The sequence below is a fragment of the Trachypithecus francoisi genome, unplaced genomic scaffold, assembly GCF_009764315.1.
Source record: "Trachypithecus francoisi isolate TF-2019V2 unplaced genomic scaffold, Tfra_2.0 Lachesis_group15, whole genome shotgun sequence".
Classification (NCBI taxonomy): domain Eukaryota; kingdom Metazoa; phylum Chordata; class Mammalia; order Primates; family Cercopithecidae; genus Trachypithecus; species Trachypithecus francoisi.
Window position 1 is genome coordinate 60,176,074 of NW_022681460.1, and position 22,536 is coordinate 60,198,609.

Consider the following 22,536-nt stretch of genomic DNA (forward strand, 5'->3'; position numbering starts at 1 on the left):
ATCTCCCAAAGTGCTAGGAATACAGGCACGAGCCACCGTCCCCTGCCTCCCCTACTTTCTGAACATAAGCTTTTTTAGCCTATGTAGTTAGGCAAGCACAATGAAGAATCCTTTTACTTGCAAGCTTTCTGTGCAGTATCTTTAGATATACAGACACTAACATTTTGTGGGACAGAATTTCCTTCATTGGTAGATTAGGCATTTTTGCTACATAAAACGGCAAAAAAATTATTTAGTATGATTTAATGTTTTAAATAATTTTAATACTTGGAAAACCTGGCTAAGTCATCAACTAGAAACCTGAGAGAGGAATCAAAACAAAGAAATCTGCAATACTTTAAAATGTTCCTCTTTAAGTACCATTAGACTCAAAACAAGAATTCCTAAGACTCTAATTGAAACAGCCTTTGCAAAAATTTTAACTGAGGAAGTTACAACAGTGAAAGCGAGCAGACCTAACCAACTCCATCTTGCTTTTAACTTTTAAGCTGTCCTTGTCATTCCTGGGCCTGGGCCGAAATAACATTGGGAGGGGATTTAGTTTATGGTTTGATTCAGAAACAAAATTAACATTTAATAATAGTCCTTTCCCAAAAAGACACTCTTCTTGCCTGGGTACCAGTCTGCCTTTGTAAGACTAACAAATTAGCTACAAGATTAGAAATTACAGTTTAGGGTCATGCAGCGTCTGAACCTCCCCAAATTGCTCCTGAGTATAACATCACCATCATAAAACCTAAGATCAGTGCTTGAGACATTTTGCAGACCTTTCACTGGATGGATCAGCTGACATCACCCAGGCTGGTAATCTGGTTCAAGCAGTTCTGCGATCCCACCCAGGAAGAGAAGACAGCAAGAAAACCTCACTTCGACCTCCCTATGATTCCATCTGCAACCTGACCAACAGCACTCCCCACTTCCTGAGCCCCTACCCACCAAATTATCTTTAAAAACTCCAATCCCTATCCCAGAATGCTCTTGGAGACTGATTTGAATAATAATAAAACTCCAGTCTCCTGCATAGCTGGCTTTGCGTGAATTGCTCTTTCTCCACTGCAATTCTCCTGTCTTGATGAATTGGCTCTGTCTAGGCAGCAGACAAGGTGAACCCACTGGGCAGTTACACAATGGCATAAGGTATTTTTACTGTAAATAACTTTCTAAAGCATATCATATTAAGTTTTTATGGATATACCATTTTTCAACTATATTCTAGTAATTTCCAATTTCTTCTTTTATAGAGAAATAGCCTTTTTAGGGGGAGAAAGGTAAGAACGAATAGGGACAATGCACCTTTAAGTATATTTCCATGATTTTTCATTTTGTCATCCAAGTTGTCATCTGCAGGTTAACATCTGTTATGGTTATTTGTCAAAGAACCTTCTAAGTAAGTTGGACCATACACTTTGCAATATACAAATATACCTTAAATAATTATCCTATTTTTAGAATTTATGCTCCCACCTGCAGGTACTAAAAGGCGGTATTAATTTAAAGACAACAAAGCTAGAGTGGTAGAAACAGAAGCATGTGGCTGTACCTGCAAAGCACTGAATAATACTAATGGTGTGGCATGTAAGAAAGATGGCTCGATAGATTAGAAAAATTTAAACCTAACAATACCAAGTGCTGACAAAAATGGGGAGCAACACACCCCCATGCATTGTGAGGAGGAGTGTAAATCAGCACAATCATAGTAAAACTAATTTAGTATTATCTAGCCACGGTGAAGAAATGCATATCCTGTAACCAGCAATTCCACTCCTACAGAAATGCAAGCTGTATCAGGATACTTATTATCTTACATATGTAAATATTACACTGCTCACAGCAATACCGTACAGAATTGCAAAAACCAGAAAACACACACACAGTGTCAACAGGAGAAGTGGGAAAGCTGCTGTCTATTCACATAATGGAAAATATACAGCAAAAGATAGTAATAAATACTGCTACACACAAGGATGAATCCTAGACACATGATGTTGACTAGGAGAACTGTATAAAATGAATACATACCATAGGATTACATTTAAGAATTTAAAATACATTAAACCACTTTAAGAATTCATTTTATACAAAGTAAAACTATAATGTCAAGCAAGGACGTGACACAAAAGTCAAACTGTGGTTACCTGGGTAGGGGGTGTGCAAGACATGATTAGGAAGACGCACTTGGGGCTTGTGGGCTTCAAAGTTCTACTTCTTGAAATGAGTGGGAGTTACATAGGTTTTCTCTTTATAAAAATTTGGCTGTATATACTGTTTTCTGTACTTTTCTACAGATGTACAGAGAAATTTCACAATAAAAAGAGATAGTTGCCCCTCAGTAGCCTTGGGGGACTGGTTCCAAGACCCCTGCAGATACCAAAATCCAAGGATGCTCAAGTCCCTTATATAAAATGGGCAGTATTTGCATATAACCTACGGACATCATCCCATATACTTTAAATCAACTCTAGATTACTTTGAATACCTAATACAACGCCTACACATCGCGTCATTTACATTGTACTCAGTGTACAGGAAATTCAAGTTTTGCTTTCTGGAATTTCGTGGACTATTTTTTCCCCAAATTTTGATCCCAATAGGCTGAACCCATGGGTTGGAACCCACAGATACGGAGGAGTGACTGTAATTATATAAACATCCCTGGTTTCTTAAATAAAGCAAGAGGCAAAAGTTTCTCTAATCATAATGATTAAGAATGATAAGCTTAAGATATATTTGAAATGTAAATTTAAGAAGTGTGGAACTTACGTTGATCTAAAATATCCTAGGGAAGAGGAGCTTTAATAAAATTACATATGAAAAAGTGAGAATCTGGAAATATACTCCTTTCAAACTATTTGTGCCCATGTACAAAAATCTTTTTGTATCCTACCGCCAAGGGTAAAGGTATACTTTAAGTCCAGTTACAGAATACTGCACCCTACATGAAAAAAATATATATATATATCTCAAGACACCAGAGGTAAGTAAATATAACAGCCATCTTTCTTTTTCTTTTATTTTTTTGAGACAGAGTCTCACTCTGTCACCCAGGCTGGAGTGCAGTGGCACGATCTCAGCTCACTGCAACCTCTGCTTCGTGGGTTCAAGCAATTCTCCTGCCTCAGCCTCCTGAGAAGATGGGATTACAGGCGTGTACTACCACGCCTGCCAACCTTTTGTATTAGTAGAGACGGGATTTCACCATTTTAGCCAGGTTGGTCTCAAACTCCTGGCCTCTCAGGTGATCTGCCCACCTTGACCTCCCAAAGTGCTGGGATTATAGGCGTGAGCCACCGCGCCTAGCTAACAGCCATCTTTCAATGTGGACTCAATCCTTCCTCTGGAAAAATATCAAAGAGCAGAAGCATAAATGTTTGGCTTCATTGAAAAATACATATCTACTGCAAAATATCAACCACCATAACAACCATGTACATAAAGCTACCAGATCAAGTTTCTGGAAAACAAAAAACTTTCATGATGATAATCTTTATATGGTTTAGCACCATCTTTTCATTTATTATTTACAAAGTAAATGTAACCTGAAAATCACCACAAATAAGCCACATTTCTTGCTCTTAAGTATGCAGCAGGAAATTTGAAGAAGGTAATGATAGCCAAAAACTTACAGATTAAGGCAACAGTAACTCATCTACAGACCATTTTCAGAGCCAGAAAGATGAAATTTATTTTCAACTTCACCATATCTAAGAGTAGCCACAGTACCATAGAATGTATTTCACTATAACAAAGCATCTAGATTTTTTTCAGAATAAATAGTTCTGAATGATAATATTGAATCTTATTCTGAATCTAGTGGACAGATTTGTTTGTAGTACTCATGCAAAAAAGGCAGGGGATTTCATACAGACAAAAAGAGTTGGGTAAACTCTACATATTTTTGGAACAGAGCTAAGGATTTCATTTTCGCATTTCAAACTAGCAAATGAGAACAGAATGGTTAGCTATGGATGGTAGAAAAGTCACCAAATCATGAGGTCTCTGGTTCAAAATAAAATTTATTGCCTTTAGGAGTCAGGATAACTAAGGTAAGTTAGTTATTTATAATGCAAATATAGGGATCTATGATGGTTAACACTGAGTGTCAATTTGACTGGATTGAAGGATACAAAGTATTGATCCTGGGTGTGTCTGTGAGGGTGCTGCCAAAGGAGATTAACATTCGAGTTAAATGTTCCCAGTGAGCCGGGGAAGGCAAACCAACTTTTAATCTGGATGGGCACCATCTAATCAGCTGCCATCAAGTATAGAGCAGGCAGAAAAATATGAAAAGGAGAGAATGGCCTAGCCTCCGAGCCTACATCTTTCTCTCGTGCTGGATGCTTCCTGCCCTCGAACACTGGACTCCAAGTTTTTCAGTTTTGAGATTCAGACTGTCCTTGCTCCTTAAGCTTACAGACAGCCTGCTGTGGGACCTTGCGATCGTGTAAGTTAATACTTAATACTTAAACTTCCCTGTGTGTATATGCATATATACATACACGCACACACATATTCTATTAGTTAGAAGATATCTAAACGTACTCTGTATACGTGTGTATAAACATATCCTACTAGTTCTGTCCCTCTAGAGAACACAGCATCAAAATAGAAGTTCTAAAACGTGTCTTCTAAAGTTTCCTTATCTGTTTGTAACTCCAGCCTTTGCTGCTGCTGTCGTCCCCGTTTTGTTTTTCTATTTCTTGCTTTTTTGTTTTGTTTTGTTTTTTTGAGACAAGCTTTGTTGCCCAGGCTAGAGTGCAGTGGCACAATGATGGTTCACTACAGCCTCAACCTCCTCCTGAACTCAAGACTCAAGCAATCCTTCCACCTTACCCACATAAGCAGCTAGGAACACGGGCACTTGCCACTTTGCCCAAATAATTTTTGTGGTTTTTAGGCTGGGACAGGGTTTTACCATGTTTGCCCAGGCTGGTCTCAAACGCCTGAGCTCAAGCAATCCACCAGCCTTGGCCTCTCCCAAACTGCTAGATTGCAGGCATGAGCCAGAGTGCCCAGGTGTTTGTCTTATAAAGCTAAGACACAATCAGCATATGAACTGATTTTTGGCAAAATCAATTAGGACAAGGCCAGAGGCCAGAGTATTCTTTAGAGTAGTTTTCTTGGCCTAAAGGAGGTAATATTTACTGTTAATTTTTCATTTACCGTCATCTATTACTGCATAAATCTTTCATGACTAAAACATGGGTTCATGGATAATATATGACTAAACTGCAGCCACACTTCTCCCTTATACAATTTATGGTATATGAAGAGAATATAAAATGGTACAGCCATCTTGGAAAACAGTTTGGTAGTTTCTTATAAAATGGAGACATGTACTTACTATCCCAAAGAAATGAAACTTACATTCACACACAAAAAAACTCTGGGTATACAAGTGTTCCTAGCAGCTTTATTCGTAATAACCAAAAACTAGAAACAACCCAGATGAACCCCAATAAGTGAATGATTAAACTGTGGTAAATTCATACCCTGAAATACTACTTAGAAATAAAAAGGAAGGAACTATATGTCTCTTCTGGTTACTGCAGCCTTGTAGTATAGTTTGAAGTCAGGTAGCACAATGCCTCCAGCTCTGTTCTTTTTGCTTAGGATTGTCTTGACTATATGGGCCCTTTTCCTATTCCATGTGAAATTTAAAGTAGTTTTTTCTAATTCTGTGAAAAATGTCAATGGTAGTTTGTGGGAATAGCATTTAATCTATAAATTACTTTGGGCAGTATAGTCATGTTCACGATATTGATTCTTCCTATCCATGAGGATAGAATGTTTTTCCATTTGTGTCCTCTCTGATTTCCTTGGGCAGTGGTTTGTAGATCTCCTTGAAGAGGTCCTTCACACTCCTTGTTAGCTATATTCCTAGGTATTTTATTCTCTTTGTAGCAACTGTGAATGGGAGTTCATTCATAATTTGGCTCTCTGCTTGGTGCATATTATTGATGTATAGGAATACTTGTGATTTTTGCATCCTGAGACTCTGCTGAGGTTGCTTATCAGTTTAAGGAGTTTCGGAGGCAAAACCACAATGAGATATAGTCTCATGCCAGTCAAAATGGTGATTACTTAAAAGTCAAGAAACAACCGATGCTGGTGAGGCTGTGGAGAAACAGAACACTTCTATACTCTTGGTGGGAATGCAAATTAGTTCAACCATTGTGGAAGACAGTGTGGCAATTCCTCAAGGATCTAGAACCAGAAATACCATTTGACCCAGCAATCCCATTACTGAGTATATACCCAAAGGAATAGAAATTATTCTACCATGAAGACGCATGCACACATATGTTTACCGCAGCACTATCCACAGTAGCAAAGACATGGAATCACCCCAAATGCCCATCAATGATACACTGGATAAAGAAAATGCGGTACATATACACCATGGAATACTATGCAGACATAAAAAGGAATGAGATCATGTACTTTGCAGGGACATGGATGAAGCTGGAAGCCATCATCCTCAGCAAACTAACACAGAACAGAAAACCAAAGATCCCATGTTCTCACTCATAAGTGGGAGATGAACCATGAGAACACGTGGACACAGGGAGGGGAACAAAACACATCAGGGCCAGCTGGGGGTGGGGGGTGAGGGGAGGGACAGCATTAGGACAAACAGCTAATATATGTGGGGATTAAAACCTAGATGATGAGTTAATAGGTACAGCAAACCACCAAGGCACAGGCATACCTATATAACAAACCTACATGTTTTGCACTTGTATACCAGAACTTAAAGTAAAATTTTTAAATAAAAAAGGAAGGAACTATTCGATACATGCAACAATAGATTTCAAAAGAATTACGTGGGCAAAACCAGCCAATCTCAAAAGGTTACATTTTGTATGATTCCATTTATATAACATTGTGAAACACAAAATAGAGAAAGAGAACAGGTTAATGACTGCCAGGCCTTAGGGATTAGGGATGGTGGGGAGGAGGAGGTGAGTCGAGTGTGACTATAGAGTATATAAAAGGGAAACACAAGGCATCCTAGTGGTGAAGAAACTGTTCTGTATCTTGACTATGGTGATGTTTGTATGAATCTATATATACGATTAAATGCATACATATACAAATGAGTGCAGGTAAGACAATTAAAATCTGAATAAGGTTAGTGTCAACAGGTGACTGTATCATGTTCTGATTGCAATATTTTACAATTCTACAGAACGTCACCATAGTGGGAAACTGAGCGAGGGGCACATGGAATCTCTACATGATTTATTCCTTATGATTTAATGACATGTGAATCTATAATTAGTTCAGAAATAAAAGTTTAAATATTTATATATATATTTTTATATATATATACACACACACACACAACTTATTTTAACCATTAAACAAATCTGTTGCTGGATCCCTGATTTAAACAGGGTAGTAGCAAGCATTTAAGTTTTTCCCCGTAGACTAACTGGCTTCTTCACAATGACTGTAATTATCTCATGATGGAATAACTTTGCTCATTCCAGGTCTTCCTAAGATTCTAACACGTTTGATTCAAAGTACCCTACCCCAAATGAAATCAGTTAACAAGCATTTATCCATAAATTCACTTTTACCTTTTAAACTTTTATAACTCAAATTGTGGCTTGTGAAGAAACATCATCTAGGAGCTGCTACAAATGCAGAATCTCAGGTTCCTCTCCACACTCAGTGAATTAGAATCCACATTTTTAACAAGATTCCTAGGTAAATTCCTACTCATAAAGTTTATGAGGCACAGTGTAAGACATTAAAACTTTTCGGCTGGGCACTGTGATTCACGCCTGTAATCCCAGCACTTCTGAGAGGCCGAGACTGATGGATCATTTGAGGTCAGGAGTTCAAGACCAGCCTGGCCAACATGGGGAAACTCCATCTCTACTAAAAATACAAAAACAATTAGCTAGGCGTGGTGGCGCATGTCTGTAATCCCAGCTACAGAGGAGGCTGAGGCAAGACAATAGCTTGAACTCGCAAGACAGAGGTTGCAGTGAGCCGAGATCATGCTACTGCACTTCAGCCTGGGTGACAGAGTGAGACTCCGTTCAAAAAACAAAACAAAACAAACAAAACAAAACCAACAACAAAACAAAACCAAAAACAAACCAGACATTAAAACTTTTAAAGAAAGATCTTTTATCAGAACAACAATCTCTGAGAAATGCTTTTAAAAGCGTTAGACCAAATAAAATGTTCCAATCACTAACACTTTTCAACTTTAAGTGAAACAGACAGCATACTTGTTATTCAACCCTTTATCTTAGCTTCAAGTTACCTAAACCACTTAATCCCCAAATATGTTTTATCAATACTACATACACACACACATTTTTTGAGACAGGGTCTCACTCCGTTCCCCACACTGGAGTGCAGTGGTGTGATCTCAGCTCACTACAACCTCTGCCTCCTGGGTTCAAGCAATTCTTGTGCCTCAGCCTCTCAAGTAGCTGGGATTACAGGCATGCACCACCATGTCAGCTAATTTTTGTACTTTTAGTAAAGACAGGGTTTTGTCATCTTGGTCAGGCTGGTCTTGAACTCCTGGCCTCAAGTGATCCACCCACCTTGGCCTCCCAAAGTGCTGGGATTACAGGTGCGGGCCATTGTGCACAGCCTATCAATACTGTATTTTAAATATTGAGAAAATAAGAATTTTAAAAAAGAAAAAGGAACTGAATCACGTAACGGCTGACTTATTCAAAGTTACCTAGCCAGCTGAATGACTGAAATCTCACTTCAATTCCCGCACCTTTCTCCCAGGTGAAGAACATAAACACACTGTAACCTTGCTGAATCCTTAATGCCACATGACACTGATTCTCAAACTGGCTCTGCTTACATTTAGGCACATGAACATAGGCAGAACACAAATCTAAGTAAAATTATATGAAAGGCACTTTCATTTTATTTCTTAATTAGAAAATAAAATAACTGGAATCACTTTTTAACAGTCCTTCAAAACAATTTAAACTTGGGTATTTGATCTAAAGGAGAAGAGTACAGGCATTAATCTACAATTATAGCACATGTATGGAAAATTATATACTTACTTTCTGAATAAACTTCTCAACACTCTGTACCACATGTTTATAGAACTAAAAGAGGAAAAAAATGAAGTATGGTTTTAAAATCAGTTTGAGGAGATTGAAATTTCCTGATAACCACAGGTTTTACATGCTCCAAAGGTCTATCAAAACAATTATCTTAACCAAGAATTCTGAGACATTCTTGTCACTCACCTTTACATGCAACTAGCTGTGCTATATAATTAGTAAAGGGCTTCTCTGAAGTAGATGTATGATCAGTATGTTCAAAGTGCATTACCTTACCATAGACATAAAACAATGCTATTGAAGACCTTCTGAAAGCACACTTAACAAACAGTTGTGTTGACAGCAAAATACTTGTAATAAATACTGGTGCGTGTATGTTCTTACATCCATGAAAGGAAAAGTACAGATTTCATATAATTCTATCAGTTAAATCAAGGGAAATTCAAAAAATCAAATAACTACAAGTAACATTAATAAATGTATGTAAGGTAGTTGTTTTCAACTTCATTTATCTCCTGCTTCTCCTGGAAAATGAACTATAAGAATATAAAATAAAACATAGAAATGTATAATATCCTAATGCATCAGACAAAATGAATCAGCAGAAGTGAACATGTAGATTAAAAATTAGTAATGGGCCACTATCACTTTTAAGAAAACTTAGAAGATTTAAGTTTCATAAAATATAAACTATGAGTAAACTTGAAATAAATTATTAATGTAGCATAAAGAATTTGTGCCTAATAAATTTTAACGCCACAATAACAATACCATCTTGGCGTATTATTTCTGTTTAAAGAACCTGAATTGTGCTTCTCTTTATACTTTTTTTTTTTGTTTTGGAGACACAGTCTCACTCTATCCCACTGGTGTGCAGTGGCACAATCTCAGCTCGCTGCAACCCCCGCCTCCCGGGTTCAAGCGATTCTCCTGCCTCAGCCTCCCAAGTAGCTGGGACTACAGAAGCATGCCACCACGCCTAATTTTTGTATTTTTAGTAGAGATGGGGTTTCGTCATGTTGGCCAGGCTGGTCTCCAACTCTTGACCTCAAGTGATCCGCCTACCTCGGCCTCCCAAAGTGCTGGGAGTACAGGAGTGAGCCACTGTGCCCGGCCCTCTTTATATTTTTCTTCTCATGAATTATGGATTTTAAGGACATTCCCTTAGACTGAAGAAATATGAACATTCAACTAAACCTCAGCACTAAATCCAGTATTTATAATAACAAAAATAAAGGAAAACATCATGAACTCATATGCACCAAATCAAAACCTACAAGTTTAAGTTTGGCTAAAGTTACTTACAATAAAGTAAGTTTACTCAATGGTTTAAGTTACTTAAGTAAAAAAGCTAAAACAACTACTTAAAGTTATTAGGCTCTTTATAGGCCCCTAAACATTTAAAAATCAATATGCAAAATATTAAATAACTACACAATGAAGGAACAATTCTTCTGGAAGACACCTTGACAGTGTTCTTTGCTTCTAGTTACTATACACAATTAGAATAAAACTGCTTCCTAAATCTTTTTTTTTTTTTTTTTTGAGACGGAGTCTTGCTCTGTCGCCCAGGCTGGAGTGCAGTGGCCGGCTCTCAGCTCACTGCAAGTTCCGCCTCCCAGGTTCACGCCATTCTCCTGTCTCAGCCTCCCGAGTAGCTGGGACTACAGGCGCCCGCCTCGTCGCCCGGCTAGTTTTTTGTATTTTTTTAGTAGAGACGGGGTTTCACCGTATTAGCCAGGATGGTCTTGATCTCCTGACCTCATGATCCGCCTGTCTCAGCCTCCCAAAGTGCTGGGATTACAGGCTTGAGCCACCGCGCCCGGCCTGCTTCCTAAATCTTAACTGAAAGTTTATTCTCATAGGCCTTCTTCCACAGTAGGTTTTCTGGGAGGTTTTGTTGACAGTGCAATGTTAACCATCACTCATTAATCATTTCCATATAAAAAACAATGACTTACCTCAATATGAAACACAGTATCATTTAAATCTGATTAATAAAATGCAGTGTTATATACACACACACACACACACACACACACACAATGCAATTTAAAGTAATAAAGTAGTGAAAAACAGCTGGTCTAGAGTCTTCAAAAATGTCAAGTCACAAAAAAACAAAACGGCTGGGTGATAGGACAAATAAGTATAATGTGTGATCTTGACTGGATTCTGAAAGAGCAGGGTTGACGGGAACAGCTACTAGTCAACAATACAACAACATTAAAATGTAACGATGAACTGTATATTGGATAATTATATCAAAGTGAAATTTTTTGCATGTGATTGGTATATAATGGTTCCCTAGCAAAATGTCTTTATTCTCAGGAGTTTCAAATTCAAGTATGTATCAAAGATTGTTATTACGAATGAAGTTTGAAACTAACTTCCACATGTAGCAAAATGTTAACAATCAGCAAATCTAAGGGAAGAATATGTCCTGCTCACCAAAATAATTTGCAACTTACGTTTAAATTTTTTCAAAATTCAAAACATTAAAAACAATAAGTCAAAACAGTAAAATATATCATAATAATAAAGATTAGACTCTTTTTAAAAAACACTACTTCTTTTTTTTTTTTGAGGCGGAGTCTTGCTCTGTCGCCCAGACTGGAGTGCAGTGGCGCAATCTCGGCTCACTGCAAGCTCCGCCTCCCGGGTTCACGCCACTCTCCTGCCTCAGCCTCCCAAGTAGCTGGGACTACAGGCGCCCGCCACGTCGCCCGGCTAGTTTTTTGTATTTTTAGTAGAGACGGGGTTTCACCATGTTAGCCAGGATGGTCTCGATCTCCTGACCTCGTGATCCGCCCGTCTCAGCCTCCCAAAGTGCTGGGTTTACAGGCTTGAGCCACCGCGCCCGGCAAAAAAACATTACTTCTTTAAAAAAAAAAAACTAAGAGCCAAGATCTCACTATGTTGCCCAGGCTGGCCTCAAATTCCTGGGTTCAAGCGATCATCCTGCCTCAGCCTACCCAGTAGCTAGGACTAACAATGTGTGCCACTGTGTCCAGAGTTAGACTCTTGACTGATAGAATTCTGGATTAAAATTCTAGCTATATTTACTCCTACTACTGCAAATTACTTAATTTCTCTCAGACCCGTCTGACATCTGAAAATAGAAAACACTGTTTGCACCTATGCCTCATTAACTCTATTAAGAAAGTGCTCTGCTCAACAAGCTATGAAAAGTGCATCAATTACTAATTGTCACAGAAAAAAATACATGTTTGCATAGTTTCAAATGATCATGGCCATAAAAATCAGATAATGTACAATAAAGTATAAGACAATAACATTATTCCATAGTAAGCCTACCAAATACTCTAAAAAATCATGTCTTTGAAAGATTTTCTGGCTTCAATGTGCTTATAGCTACTATCATTCTCTCTCATTTTCTGTCATGTAAGATACTAACAAGTCTGAAAACTAAGCTTTAGCCACTAGAAAACTGCAAAATCAACTAATCATCTGAATTTTCTCCTGCTAGTAATTACTAGTAAATGGAAATTTGTTAAATCTAACACATTGCTGTTATTTAAAAGATAATTTAAATAGTTGGTGCTTTTGGTTATGGTTAATATTTTAATTCAGGGCAGGAAAACATACCACTGAATATTCATAGGTTAGTGCCTACTTAATTAGAAATAAGTACTCATTTATTCTCAATTTTAAGAGGCCTACTAATTCAGGGACTCTTAGCCCCGGGCACAAGAACTTCTTGGGGAAAAATCTATGGCTGAGCTTGAAAAGATCCTTTTGCCAAAAAGTTCCTATAAAATTGTGTGCATACGTGTATTTCTCTAGAGAGGATCCAACCTTTTCCTAAGATTTTCAGAAGTATTCATGAGTTAACATAGGTTCAAAACCTACTTTACGACAGCAAAGTTTAAATGTTTATGGCCATTTCCCACAGTTCAAATCCCTGATACAAAGAGTCACAATTGTTTTCCTTAATGGCCTATCTTCAAATCTACATTAATAGAATCAGTAAGACAAAATGAACATATCAATATATAGAAACCTTTTACCACTCAAATTTCAAGGTTCTGTCAAGTCAGTGTGGCAAAAGACACTGTTAAACACATTCTCCATAATGTGGATATATGCAAAATATTATCTAAGAAAGCTGAGAAAAAATGCTTCAAAAAATTTATGGAAGAATGCTTAAGGAAGAACATTTATCAAAATGTTAAATGTTCAGGAGGCTGAGGCAAGAGGATCACTTGAGTCCAGGAGGTCGAGGCCACAGTGAGCTATGATCGTGGCACTGCAGTCCAGCCTGGGTGACAGAATAAGACACTGTCTCTTAAAAAGCGTAATAATAAACAAATGTTTATTTATCTCTAGGTGGGAAAGTCTACAGGTGACAGATTTTCTTTTTTGTGTTTTTCCACAATTAACACGTGTTAACTCTGTAAAGTGAAAGAGAACATACAATCCATAAAAATTATCCCCCATCAAACTATTAATATAGTTTTTTCTTTTGAAAATAGAAGAGTCAAATTTATTACTCACCTTAATAGCTTTGATGGCTGCCTTAGTAATTTGGGTCATTTTTGCTTTCGAAATGGGTGGTTTATAGTCATTCAGGGAATACAACTGATGAAAAAAGAACAAATTTACATACAGCAAAACTCTCCAAGCAATTGCATGAAACTACCGAACATGTTCATTTTTATATTCTCAATGAAACCAACTTACTGTTTTTCTTTTACAAATCAAGCTCAACATCATTACCCATCAGGCAAATGCAAATCAAAACTATAACAAGCTACCACTTCACACTTACTTGCTTATAAATCAAAAAGACAGTAACAAGTGTAAGCAAGGATGTGGAGAAACTGGAACCCTCATACAATACTGGTGGGAATATAAAATGTTGCAGCAGCTTTGGAAAACAGCTTGATAGTTCCTCAAAAGATTAAACACAAGTCAACATATGACCCAGCCAATTCCACTTCTAGGTATGTGCCCAAGAGAACTGAGAACATGTATTCGCAAAGAACTTGTACATGATACTTTTTACTGTCTGAGGGTTAAAAAAGAAAGAAAGAAAGAAAAAAAACCTGTACACATGTGGTCATTGTAGCCTTATTCATATAAAATTCATTTAAAATTCATAAAAAAGCAGACACCCAAGTATCTGTCAGTTAATGAGTAAACAAATGTATCTATTCAAAGAAATATGAGCCATAAAAAGAAAAAAAAAGTACTGATACATGTTACAACCTGAATGAACCTTGAAAACATTATGCTAAAGAAGCCAGGTGAAAAAGGCAACATAGTATATAATCCCTTTTATACGCACTATCCAGAAAGGGCAAATCTACTGGTGGTTGCCTAGGGCTGAAAGAGTTGGAGATAAATGAGGAATCACTGCTGATGAGTGTTTCTTGTTGGGATGATAAAAATGGTTTAAAATGGAATATGTGACAATGGTTGCACAGAATCACTGAATTGTATACTTTAAGTTGACTGATTTTATGGTATGCACCTCAATGAAACTTTTTAAAAATCAAGGGCTCCAGCCGGGCAAGGTGGCTCATGCCTGTAATTCCAGCACTTTGGGAGGCCTAGGCAGGTAGATCACTGGAGATCAGGAGTTCAAGACCAGCCTGGACAACATGGTCAAACTCTGTCGCTACTAAAAATACAAAACTTAGCTTGACGTGGTGGCAGGCACCTGTAATTTCAGCTACTCAGGAGGCTGAGGCAGGAGAATTGCTTGAATCCAAGAGGCAGAGGCTGAGTGAGCAAAGATTGCGCCACTGCACTTCAGCCTGGAAGCCTCCAGAGAGAGACTCCATCTCAAAAAGAACAAACAAAAAAAGGGCTCTAATGTTTAACAATAATCCCACCCCATCTCCCAATTGATTGATTGATTGATTGAGACAGGGTCTCACTGTGCCACCCAGGCTGGAGTTTAAGGGCATGATCACTGCTCACTGTAGCCTCTACCTCCTGGGTTCAAACTATACTCTCACCTCAGCCTCCCAAGTAGCTAGGACTATAGGCGCATGCCACCACACGGGCTAATTTTTCTATATTTTGTAGAGGTGGGGTTTCACCATGTCGCCTGGGCTGGTCTTGAACTCCTGGGCTCAAGCAATCTGCCTACTTCGGTCTCTCAAAGTGGTGAGGTTACAAGCATGAGCCACAGTGCCTGGGCTACCTCTAAATCTTTGTTTTGAAATTTCTCATATACGCAAAGGGAAAGAATCCTACTTCAGTGTGAAGAAATCAGGCAACAGACAACTAAGCTTAAATGAATACTGATTAAAACTTCTATTGTATGCATAGATGCTGATTTTTAAGTATAATACTGTAAGATATTAATTAGAAGTTTGGAAACTAAACTTTGGCCATGTTGGCTAGGCTGGTCTCAAACTCCTGGGCTCAAGTGATCCGCCTGCCTTGGTTTCCCAAAGTGCTGGGATTACAGGCATGAGCCACTGCGCCTGGCTTACTTATATGTGAATTTTTCCAATAAACATTAGAAAATTTTTGAGAGATTTTTGACAATTTAAAAATACATGCAGAGGAACTGTGTAGCCTAGCAATATTGAAAAAACAAAAAAGGCATGTCACGAATGCATAAAATATATGCAGATACTAGTTTATTTTAGTTTAACATTTACTACCATAACATACATAGCGTCATTCACAGGAGAAACATAAACAATGTTAAAGATGTAATATTAATCATAACCGCAAAAACCTCTAGTATAATAATTTCATAGCCACTTTCTGTTGCTATTGCAGTGAGCTCAAGTGTGAGTATCCACTTAAAATGCCATGTGATGTTAGCCATTTCTGCATAAGCAGTTCATCTCTCTAATAAATTGCTATCATAGTAAAAAATGGTATCTTGCAGTTCTCGAAGATTTTTCATTGTGTTTCGTGCAATAACATAAACCTTGAATACCACCACAGACCCATGGGAAGTGGCACTAGTGATGCTGAAGGCGTTCTCAAGAAGCAAATTATGACATTAAAAGAAAAGCGCTGACTTGCTTGATATGTACAGTAGGTTGAGGTCTTCCGCTGCAGTTGCCCACCTTTTCAAAATAAATAAATGTGGCATATGAGGACTATTGTCAAAAAAGAAAAGGAAATTCGTGAAGCTGTCACTGCAGCTATCCCAAAAGGCCAAAAACCTCGAACTTTTTGTGAAATACCTTTTTATCTTGTATTGAAAATGCAGCCTCTGTGTGGGTACACAATTGTTATAAGAAAGGCACACCTACAGACTCTAGTATGATTAGAGAAAAAGCTAAGTCATTATATGATACCTTAAAGCAAAAGGGGGGTGACAGATCTAAAGTTGGAGAATTTAATGCCAGCAAAGCATCATCTGATCATTTTAGAAAGAGGTATGACTTTAAAAATGTCAAGATACCAGAAGGTCAGGCATGGTGGCTCATGCCTATAATTCCAGCACTTTGGGAGGCCAAGGCAGGCAGCTCACTTAATTCCAGGAGTTCAGGACCAGCCTGGACAACATGGCAAGACCCCGTTTCTCTAAAACATACAAAAAAAAAATTAGACAGGTGTGGTGGCCTGCGCCTGTAGTCCCAACTACCAGCTGAGGTGCACCGCACTCCAGCCTGGGTGACACAGTGAAACTCCCACCTCAAGAAAAAAAAAAGAAAAAGATAACAGAAGAAGCAGCTTCTGCCAAACAAGAGGCAACACATGATTTCCCAGATATCATTAAGAATTTAAGAATATCATTGAGGAGAATGAGTATCTTCCTGAACAGGTTTTTGCAGATGAAAGTAACTTATTCTGGGGGAAAAAAAAAATACCACAAAGAACAATTATTGGTAAGGAAGAAAGGCAAACACCAGGATTTAAAGCAGGAAAGTATAGGCTAACTCTACTGTTTTGTGCAAATGCAGTCAGGCTTATAATCAGGACTGCCCTTTCTATCAAGCTGCTAACCTGAGCCTTGATAGGAAAAGATAGAAGACATTGGCTGGCTACCAGTCTTTTGGTTATACAGAAGGAAGACCTGGGCAAGAAGAACACTTTTTCTGGACTGGTTCCATCAATGCTTTGTTCCTGAAGTCAGGAAGTATCTTGCCAGTAAGTATTGCCTTTTAAAATTCTTCTCATACTGTACAATGCCCCTGGCCACCCAGACTCCATGAAGGCGTCAAAGTAGTCTACATGTCCCCAAACGAGACATCTCTAATTCAGCCTCTAGATGAGGGGGTCATAAGGACCTTTACAGTACACTGTAGTCTACAAAAAGGATCATCAATGCTGTGGAAGAGAACCCCAATAAAACATCACAGAAGTCTGGAAGTATTATACCACTGAAGATGCCACCACTGCCACAAAAAAAGCTGTGAAAGCCGTGAAGCACAAAACAATAAATTCCTGCTGGGCAAAACTGTGTCCAGATATTGCACATGACTTCATAGGATTTATAACAGAACCAATGAAGGAATCATAAAATTGTGGATATAGCAAAAAAAGGGGGGGGGGGGCGGGCGCGGTGGCTCAAGCCTGTAATCCCAGCACTTTGGGAGGCTGAGACGGGCGGATCACGAGGTCAGGAGATCCAGACCATCCTGGCTAACATGGTGAAACCCTGTCTCTACTAAAAATACAAAAAACTAGCCGGGCGAGGTGGCAGGCGCCTGTAGACCCAGCTACTCCGGAGGCTGAGGCAGGAGAATGGTGTAAACCTGGGAGGCGGAACTTGCAGTGAGCTGAGAGCCGGCCACTGCACTCCAGCCTGGGCGACAGAGCCAGACTCCGTCTGAAAAAAAAAAAGGGGGGGAGGAGGGGGCGCTGGAGGGAGGTGAAGGGTTTCAGGATACGAATCTTGGAGAAATTCAAGAGCTAATGGACACCACATCAGATGAATTAACAGAAGACAACTTGATGAAGAAGAGTGCTTCCAAACCAGTGCCAGACGGTCAGGAAGAAGCAGAAGAAGCAGTGCCAGAAAACAAATCTACTTTAGACAATCTGGCAGAAGGGTTACAATTATTCAAGACTGCTTTTGATTTATTTTTAGAACACAAACCCTCCTATGACACAGGCACTAAAATTAAAGCCAACAGTGGAAGAAGAATTGGTGCCATGGTATAGAAACATTTTTAGAGAAATGAAAAAGCAAAAAAGTTGGACAGAAATTATGATTTCTGTAAAGTTACACTGAGTGTGCCTGCCTCTCCTGCCTACCCTTCCATCTCCTCCACATCTTCTGCCTCTGCCACCCCTGAGACAGCAAGACCAATCACTCCTCTTTCCCTTCCTCAGCCTACTCAACATGAAGACAACAAGCGTAAAGATTTTTATGATGATCTACTTCTACTTAATGAATAGTAAATATATTTCCTCTTCCTGGTAATTTTCTTAGTAACATTTTCTTTTCTCTTACTTTAAGAATACAGTATATAACATACATAATATATAAAATATGTGTTAATCAACTCTTTATGTTATTGGTGAGGTTTCTGGTCAACACTATGCTATTATTAGTTGGGGAAGAGTCAAAAGTTACATGATTTTCAGCTACACAGGGGGTTGGTGCCCCTAAACCTCCCCTTGTTCAAGGGTCAACTGTACATACGCTTCCAACTAATTATTTATCCAGAGTCTCTAAAATCTACTTTGTTAAATCTGATCATCAGAAAACATCGTTTCATCTCATTCTTCACTGAATGCCTTTACTAAAATTTAATACTAAGTTCTCAACTTTAAAGAAGGTTGATAAAAATTTCCAATAGAACAGTGTCTTTTACTGATCCTATTAAAGAAATAATTAACCTACTTAAATTCAGAAATTAGAGAGTGACTCCGTTAGCTTGGTGCTTACTTTTTATCAAAGATGGGTGACTTAACAAATTTCCTGCTTCTTTCCTTGGCTTCTAGGGATCTTGCCGATATGTTTATTCTACCAAGCTGAACACACATTTCAAATGTCTACTGATATCTATTACTCTGCTGTATTTAACTAGTTCCATTGGATACAAAAATAAACTGTTTTCTATTGTGTTTAATTTTGTTAACTAAGCTGTTTCATGGTTCTTTATAAATCGGTTGGAGTATAAGTTTACTCAACATTTAATGAACTAATGTGAATCCAGCAACATGACTTCAGAAGCACTCTGCCACCACGTAGTTTCCAAGTAAATTTGTCCAAAATTTAGGTGTTCTATACAGTTCACTACTGCTCAATCCCAAGCATCAAACTTAATCCTCAAAAAGACCTCCATCTGACAGCGCTGGTGGTATAGTGGTAAGCACAGCTGCCTTCCAAGGACCTCCATCAAAGACCATTTGTTGAGAATTTTATGAATGACACTATAACTAACAATCAGTACTTTAGAAAAAGAATATGATGATGCTGCTGGCCCATTAGAAGCTTTTCATAAATGTCCTTAAATAATGTACATAAAGAGACTATATTTAATTTAACTTCTTTACATCTACAAGACATGACAATGCCTGGTACACAGCAAGCATTCAATAATAAACCTTCATTATCCAACTGATAATTTATTAATATTGCTGTAACACACTATTAGGAACTACAAAGCTTCATTCCAATTCTCATTCTAATCAGATAATGTTAACCTGCCTCCAAGAATTGGGAATGTTATTTTCTTCATATTCTCAAAATCTGATCCAGGATAGAAAATCATGGTTTTACACTGAAAAATGCTGAAAAAGAATGAAAGCTGATTCTGGGACCTTTCTTTTCCTTTGCCTGCTGATTCCATCTCTATGCTTGGGTGAGAAGACCATGGCTACATGCTCTGTAGGCTTGGGCTCTCCAGCTACCCAGTGTTCTCTACAGGTTTCCATCTTACCACTCTACTTCTTAGGATCTGGCTCCCTGCTGCCATGTTTTTCAAAGTCTTAAGTGGCTGCTGATCCCCGTTAGTTTGTTCCATCAAATTCTACCTTTTCTAGGGCTACTGGTGCCTGCTGTGCTATTACTCTCTCTGAACTCTGCTTCCTAAATGAAAAGTTTATTCCCCACCTATGCCATGTTCTAATATTATCTAATGTCAAATGACCAAACCCTTTACTTGTGCAAACTCTCTATGCTCATCTGACCTCAGGGATTGAAATAACTTACCAGTCTTCACCTGTCCGTTCCTTTGGCCACTCAAGACTTATCATTTCAATGAAAATATACTAAACAACAGAGCGAGACTCTGTCTCAAAAAAAAGAAAAGAAAATACACTAAAGAAGAGCCTTGGTTTTCAGTCTAATTCATTATTTATGTTTCAACTCCCAACATGTATATTAAAGAACGTTCCTTAAACTTGTAAAATTTTAAGTTTCTATACTACCACTTGTAGGCACCACAGCAAATGTGTATTTTTAATCTGAAGACTTATATAAGTCAAACCAATTTCTAATTCCTCAAGGTTTGAGGAATCTTTTACCTAAACTGAGATGGCTACTCCATCACAAAACTTATCTCTAATCAAGATCTTAAAAGCACTCATCAATTAGGTACAGCATCAGCAAACTTTTTCTGCAAAGGGCCAGATAGTAACCACTTTAGCCTTTGCAGGTCATACTGTCTCTATCACAACTCCTCAGCTCTGCCCTTTGTAACAGGAAAACAGCCATAAACAATTTATATATGAATCAGCACAGTGTGTTCCAATAGAACTTACAAAACCAGGCTAACTCCTGGATTCAGGGAGCATTCTCCATCCTACAGATGTGGGTTTTGTTTTTTGTTTTTGCTTTTCTGATAAACACTGCAATCTCACACCCCTGGAGAATATATCTATGTCCTCCCCTCCTCTATGCATTAAATGAAACTTATTACCCAAAATCCAACATTTAACAAAATGCTGTACCTTCATGCTTGTTATTTTAAGTAAATGTCTTCACTTCAAAAATTTTTGTGCCTTTCCCAATTTTAGCAATATTAAATGAATTCTACTATGACCTTAAAGGGCCCAACAAACAGCTTATTATCCGTTATATCCCAGAGAACCATCAACAATTTGCTCATGCACAAAGTTGCTGGTTCTATGGTCAAAGGAATTAACCTTAAGAGTGAACCTAAAATAACTAAATGTAAGCAATCCAGTCCATCTTTCTTAACAATCGTCCTTTAAGCCCTTGACAGTACTGATTAGAATCCCCCGAATCTCCAAAGAAATCAGAAACTTCATAAAAGTTTCTGCAGCCAAGACAATCTTGATACTTTGAATTCAAGACAGCATGTGAACCAGATATTTCCCTTTTCTTCCTCTTACTGGGAGGATAATAAAGAACTCAAGAAAGAAAAAGGTATAAAAATTCACAATGAAAAGCAGAATGAGGAGGGGAGAACAATCAGCAGAGATGTCACAAACTTCCAGAAAATGGAAATGTGATAAAAAGATTGGTAAATGATGACATGAGAAGGAAACCATAAGCTATAATACACATAAGGAAATATAACCAAGGAGGAAAATACTTTGTCATGGAGAATTCCAAAGTTTCACCACTCCAAATCAAGGTATTAGAGGGCAGGAATGACACAAGCGAACTAGTGCATCATCTGCTGCTGCACAAAATCAATAAATAATGTCTAAAACTGACCACCCCAGAAACAGCATTATAAAATTATTATTTTGTGATACAAAGGTAACCACCAGAACTAAAATGTTAAGAATTAAAACTACACTACAGATACTTGAACTGTCAAATAAAATCCCTTATTTTATAATCAGAAATAATATGGCTATATTTATAAGTGACAGTAATGTAACTTCCAAAGCCTCAAGGTGAAATATTTGTATTATAAATAAAAATGTAGCTCACAAAAAATCTTAAAAGGAAATAACTACAAAATGATAATTGGTTTTGTCAGAATAACTTTGGTAGGCAGAATTCTAAGATGGCCCCCAAGACTTCTACCCTGTACACGCCCTATATAATCCCCTCTATATAATGACCATCCTTCAGTGTGGATGGGACCTATGAACACGATCGGACAGTCACTCCTATGGTAACTACTGTAGTAGACCAGAGATGGGACCAATGGCTACTAGGACATGAGGGTAGCCCCTAGAAACTGAGAGTAACCCCTAGCCCACAACCAGTAAAACAAAAAAGAGACCTCAGTCCTACAACCATAAGGACCTGAATTTAGCCAAAAGCCTGAATGAATTTGGAAGAAGGCCCGAAGTTTCAAATGGGAGCCCAGCTCTGGATAACACCTCCATCACCCAAGTGAGACCATTAGCAAAAGACCCGGCTAACCAATGCCTAGATCCTAACCTGCGGAAATTATGAAACAAATATATGCTGTTTCTAGCCACAAGCTAAGTTTGTGACAATTTGTTACACAGCAATAGAAAACCAACACAGTAGAAAAAATATGTGAATGCTTTTTTAAAATTTTCTAATATGTGTATGTACTTAAAAGTTTTCATATTTTTGTGAAACTTTTTATTAATAATTCATAGTAGAAATTAAATTTAAAAACAATATTTCTCG

At 38.0% G+C, this 22,536-nt stretch overlaps 1 protein-coding gene across 7 annotated transcripts in view; it reads right to left on the reverse strand.

Annotated features, from left to right (window-relative positions):
* SCAF8 (SR-related CTD associated factor 8) overlaps nucleotides 1-22,536 on the reverse strand; it is a 229,674-nt gene that overhangs the window by 177,803 nt on the left and 29,335 nt on the right. For all 7 annotated transcript variants that reach the window (XR_004442877.1, XR_004442878.1, XM_033234978.1 and 4 more), the window contains 2 exons: nucleotides 13,575-13,658; nucleotides 9,057-9,101 (listed from right to left, as the gene is read on the reverse strand). Coding sequence is in view for 5 of the 7 variants with exons in the window: in XM_033234978.1 (XP_033090869.1) it covers nucleotides 9,057-9,101; nucleotides 13,575-13,658 (129 nt within the window). In the remaining 2 variants the exon portion in view is untranslated. The remainder of the gene's footprint in view (nucleotides 1-9,056; nucleotides 9,102-13,574; nucleotides 13,659-22,536) is intronic.